The following is a 5,181-nucleotide window of genomic DNA, read 5'->3' on the forward strand; positions in this document are numbered from 1 at the left end:
TGGTTTAGCAGTTAACGGTAGTGGTTTATGATAAATGTGAAAATGCATATGTTTTTGTTAATGGTATTGGCACGTGGTTTGAGTGAGCAGTTTGTGTATGAAATGTTGGTCGTTTGTTTCATATATCTTTTACCCATCATGATTTATTTTCTGGTTCCTTATAAAATATATCGCTTATGTTAGTGGTTTGTGCATCTGTTCTAATTATGCGGTTTATGTACTGGCCAGCCTCGTCGTTGCATATCCAGCGTTAGGCGGCAACAGGGGATGCGTCTTGATGAGAGGTATGTTCCGTACTTGCAGATGGCAGGACTTTACCATCTTGCGAGACTGAACGACAGATGGTTCTGACTAGACGAGCCCCTAGTCAGCGCATTCGTCGAGAGGTGGCGGCCTGAGACGCACACCTTCCACATGCCGTTCGGAGAGTGCACTATCACGCTTCAGGACGTCGCATACCAGCTGGGGTTGCCAGTCGACGGAGATTACGTTAGTGGTTGCCTTACCGACTTCCACCTTTACATTGAGGGTGGGAGACCTGCTTGGCAGTGGTTCCATGAGTTGCTCGGTGTTTTACCTCCTGAGAACCAGGTGCAGAAATTCGCAGTCAACTGCACCTGGTTTCAGGAGACATTTGCAGAGTGTCCAAACGGGGCAGATGAGGAGACAGTTAGGCGCTTTGCCCGGGCCTATATCATGATGTTATTGGGTACGCAGCTGTTTGCCGACAAGTCCGGCAATCGTATACACATCAGATGGCTACCTTATGTTGCTCGGCTTGAGGAGATGGGTCGCTACAGTTGGGCGTCGGCGGCACTAGCATGGCTGTACAGGTGCATGTGCCGAGTCGCCAACAGACATGTGGTGAAGTTAGCTGGCCCGTTACAGTTATTACAGTCTTGGATCTTCTGGAGGTTTCCCACACTTAAACCATCTGGGTATGATGAGATCAGCTGGCCCCTTGCCTCGAGGTACCGTTAATGTTTTGTACTATATATTCTTCTTGTTTTTATTTTCAATTATGCAACCAATTCTTCTGTTTTCTTGTACGCAGATGGTCTGGTTACAATCCTGGGATTAGCAACAAGGGACCTCGGGTACAGATGGCTCGCATGAAGATCGACTTGTTACAGCCTCAGCAGGTAAGTACGCAGAACATTTGTGTATCTGAAGTCATTGTTTCAGTTTATAGCCCTTAACTAAGTGTACAAACGATTTGATTTTGATTTTTTCAGTTCATATGGATGCCCTATAGCGCACTCGACGTCATCCAGGTTGTCCATCCTGAGGTGTTGGAGCCTCGGCATACGATGTTATGGCGATGCAGGACGTCCCTGATTTATTTTGCGGTTGTCGAGCGGCATCAGGTTGATAGAGTTTTACCTCAGTTTGGCGGCGTTCAGCCCATACCGTCTCCCGCCCTGAACATCGACTTCCTGATGTCGAAGGACGGGAGAGGAGGTGACCGTTGGTTCCCGGCACAGTACCCTGAGTGGCATCTTCACTGGCAGGAGCGTGCTGATCACATTCTACAGTTTGACATCGTGCCCGACCCCGGACCGTCACATGAGTTCTTGACATGGTGGTATCAGCACGGAAAGAGGTTTTTGTCGCCGGAGATGTTATTGGGGGATCCGAGAGGTGTTTCTATTCCAGATGAGGCGACTCAGAGGGGTGCAGGCCGACTTCCAGACATGGACCGGGTCGAGGATGTTCCTGACAGACGTCGTATTGAGCGGAGAGCACGAGTTGGGACACGTCGTAGCCAGCGTGAGTGGAACTGGGTGGATCGGGCTATGGATGCCGGAGACGACCCAGTTAGGGGTGGGGGGAGAGTTCGTGGTCGTGGAGGCAGGAGGAGGGTGGGTGCTGCTAGACAGGGTGCCCAGATGCCTGGGGGAGGAGATGTTGCGGGGGTTGATAGGGCCCATCAGGGCGGGCATGATGGTGGGTCCCATGGATCTGGTATGGGAGATCCCACGAGTCACACTGATGCTGGGCTTGGTGGTGGAGGTCTTGGAGATTATTTCGTAGGTGTTCCCGGTGATGATCATACCCTTCAGGATAGTACTCCATGGGTGAGTCCTGGCTCGATGTTTGGAGACTTACTTGCTAGTGATGGCATTGTGGCCGAGTTCGGTGGACCAGATTTCCTTGATGATATCCGGACCATCATGCAGGAGGATGAGGCTGCAGCCGGACGGGTTCAGACGACAGGGACACAGGCACCCCTGGATGTAGATCTGAATGAGCCTGCCACGGTAGCTCCTGCGCATCCTTTTGCCATGGGTGGGACCCCAGCCTCGGCGCAGAGACCCTGTACGTACCAAGAGAGAATGAACCTGTCGGAGTCGTCTCAGCAACGGTGTACTCCGAGTTATCCCTGTCGTAAACAGTCACCGTGAAGTGCCTGGCTGTCCTCAGGTTGGCCTCGATACACTTTACTAGGTATTGACTGAATTGTTGTCCAGTACCCATCTGAGCCTCGGCCTCCCTACCCTTACGGACAAATAGCTCAGCTAGCCTTCCATATGTGGCCTTCACCAGCGAGCAAACAGGGAGGTTTTTAACCCTTTTCAGGATTGAGTTGACACATTCCGAAATATTGGTCGTCATGTGCCCGAATCTCCGACCCCCATCACAGTACTGTGTCCACAACGAATACTCGATTCGGTTCGCCCAGTCACACATTGCCGGATTCTCAGAGCGCAGAATGTCAAACCAGTAGTCGAACTCCACCTCGGTCTTGGCATATACGGCGTTAACAAGAAGCCTCCGGGCATCTTTTCCCTTGAACGTCAAGGCAAAATTCGCTGCAACGTGTCGAATGCAGAACGCCCGGTACGCAGCAGGGGGTAGCCATCCCCCTTCCGGAGCCTCGAGGGCTGCCTTGATGCCGTTATGCCTATCTGAAATAACTAACAGACCCGGCTGAGGTGTCACGTGCTCACGGAGGTGGGAAAGAAAGAAAGACCATGACTCAGCATTCTCACCCTCAACTAGTGCAAATGCCACGGGGAGGATGTTCGAGTTTCCGTCCTGTGCAATGGCGACTAGCAGTGTTCCCCCATACTTCCCATATAGATGGGTGCCATCAATACTCACCAAAGGCTTGCAATGACGGAATGCCTGGATACAAGGGGGGAAAGTCTAGAATAGCCTATGAAAATAAACCTGAGACTTGTCGACCTGTCCCCCAACTCGAACAGGGCAAGTCCTGAGGACGGCTACAGTGCCAGGCATTGTCAGCTGAACTCCTAAAACCCACCTAGGGAGCTCATTGTACGACTCGTCCTAGTCCCCATATATGACGGCAACGGCCTTCTACTTCGCCATCCATACCCTCCTGTACGTAGGCCTGAACCCAAAGTGTGCGGTCGTGGCATTTTGAAGCACCTTGATGTTCACAGCTGCATCAGCCCTAACCATCGGCATAATGAAGGTGGATATGACATGGTAGTCCAGACTCCTATGGTCGCTAGAGATGGAGCTGGCAAGACATGTATGCGGTCCGTTGTATCGCTTCACTTCCCAGATACCCTTCCGCTGTCGGAGACTCAACCGAATTAGCCATGTGCACCCATTCCCAAACTTAGAACACTTTCCCACATACCTGCGGTAGTCAGACTCAACGACCTTGTACTGGACCCCTCGGCGGATACTGTACGTCTTCACACTCAACAGCGCCTCATCTTTATCCTGAAATTGTTGGCCAACCTGGAACTCGTTCATACCGGCAGACCCCTCGGTATCTCTAGCGCCAAATCCTGAGGGCTGCAGAGCATTTTCGTCCTGCCGCATGGCATCCAGGTCCAATGAAGAAAAATGGGGTGGATACTGCTGTGTGCCAGAACTAGATCCACCTGTAGCCCTTGTCGGAACAGTAGTTCCAACATCATCGCCGCTTTCATCAGCGATCATATCCGGCTCCACGTCATCGTCATCTGGATCATCAAACAAACCATCACCAACACCAGCCGGTGTGGGACAATGTACCTCGGTGGGAATATGTTCCCCATACCGAACCTCGTCTCCAACATTGCCGCTCAGATCAACGGCAAACGAAGGGGACGCAACAGGCTGCATTGGTGGCTCATACACAGGAGCAGAGGATGAAGCAACAGCAGGTCTCGAGCTCGAGCCGGCAACCGCGGCTATAGTATTCGCATTCCGGTTCGAACCACCCGAGCTAGATACCACATTAACCAACTTTGCCAACAGCTCTGGTGTCCTTACCTCGAGAAACTGCCTACGAGAAAGAAACATAACCTGCAAGTCCTCGTCACTACCGATTGTGAAACAATCAAACTTCACGGTGTCATGGAGCACCGCTGTTGGAATGCGGTAGAAAAACTTCTTGACCCTTTTAACTCCTTCAAGACCAAGCTTCTCCAGCACAGAGCTAACAAGAGCATCGTAGGTGGTTGTTGGCGTCACGATAATACATAGGGGATCCTTATCAGTGAACTTCACGCCGGACCGAGTTTTTCTCTTAATCGACCCTCTGTAATGTACCAGAACTAGGAAACTCTCCTCACTAGCCATCTCCCCTCTTTGTTGAGAGCAACATGAGTTCACAGCATATATATACAGCACTGGCTCGCACTATATATATATAATTCGAATCTATATGTTTCGAATTATGTAGTATCACAACCTAACCTAGTAATTCGAATTAGTTAAGTATAATTCGAAACAAGTTGTTTCGAATTACTTAATAATGTGTACTTCCTAGTAATTCGAATTAAGTCAATTCGAATTACTTTAGTTTGTTGCCTTTGTATAATTCGAATCATATCAATTCGAATTACATGTAAGTATAATTCGAATCATATTGATTCGAATTATATAATAATTCGTCATGGTTGATTAATGTATGAATTTTTGAATTGGCTGAATTGGGTAATTTTGAGCTCTCCTTGACTCATTTGGGTTTTTTACCCTAAATTAAAGTACTAACTTTAACTTATTAATTTATTATTTCTATTTAAAATTAAAAAAATATATTATAATATGAAAATAAATTATATCATTTTTGGTCCTGAGATTTTTATACTTGAAAAAAATTTGAAATGTATTAACCAAATAATAGATTCAGATAAATCAAAATTTATCCTTACTTAAAATTTGATAAAAAAAAATGCATTTTTTTTTTATTTTGAATAGTATTTTTTATAGGAT

General features: G+C 48.2%; 2 protein-coding genes across 2 annotated transcripts; one reads left to right on the forward strand and one right to left on the reverse strand.

Annotated features, from left to right (window-relative positions):
• The first annotated feature begins 414 nt into the window (after positions 1-414).
• Positions 415-2,405, forward strand: LOC130962495 (serine/threonine-protein phosphatase 7 long form homolog). The gene is made up of 3 exons (XM_057888702.1): positions 415-971; positions 1,055-1,142; positions 1,236-2,405. The coding sequence occupies exons 1-3, from the start codon at positions 415-417 to the stop codon at positions 2,403-2,405; spliced, it is 1,815 nt and encodes a 604-aa protein (XP_057744685.1).
• Positions 2,406-3,324: 919 nt separating this feature from the next.
• LOC130962496 (uncharacterized) lies at positions 3,325-4,545 on the reverse strand. The gene has a single exon (XM_057888703.1). It carries the CDS (start codon positions 4,543-4,545, stop codon positions 3,325-3,327), a length of 1,221 nt encoding a protein of 406 aa, XP_057744686.1.
• Between the last annotated feature and the right edge of the window lie 636 nt (positions 4,546-5,181).

Source organism: Arachis stenosperma, chromosome 2, assembly GCF_014773155.1.
Source record: "Arachis stenosperma cultivar V10309 chromosome 2, arast.V10309.gnm1.PFL2, whole genome shotgun sequence".
Classification (NCBI taxonomy): domain Eukaryota; kingdom Viridiplantae; phylum Streptophyta; class Magnoliopsida; order Fabales; family Fabaceae; genus Arachis; species Arachis stenosperma.

What these genes read in the sequence shown, in the direction of transcription:
- LOC130962496 (XM_057888703.1), bottom strand. Translation starts at nt 4,545, where the DNA reads ATGGCTAGTGAGGAGAGTTTCCTAGTTCTGGTACATTACAGAGGGTCG.
- LOC130962495 (XM_057888702.1), top strand. Translation starts at nt 415, where the DNA reads ATGCCGTTCGGAGAGTGCACTATCACGCTTCAGGACGTCGCATACCAG. An exon ending in AGCTGGCCCCTTGCCTCGAG is followed by an intron (nt 972 to 1,054) that starts GTACCGTTAATG and finishes TCTTGTACGCAG; the next exon opens with ATGGTCTGGTTACAATCCTG. An exon ending in ACTTGTTACAGCCTCAGCAG is followed by an intron (nt 1,143 to 1,235) that starts GTAAGTACGCAG and finishes TGATTTTTTCAG; the next exon opens with TTCATATGGATGCCCTATAG.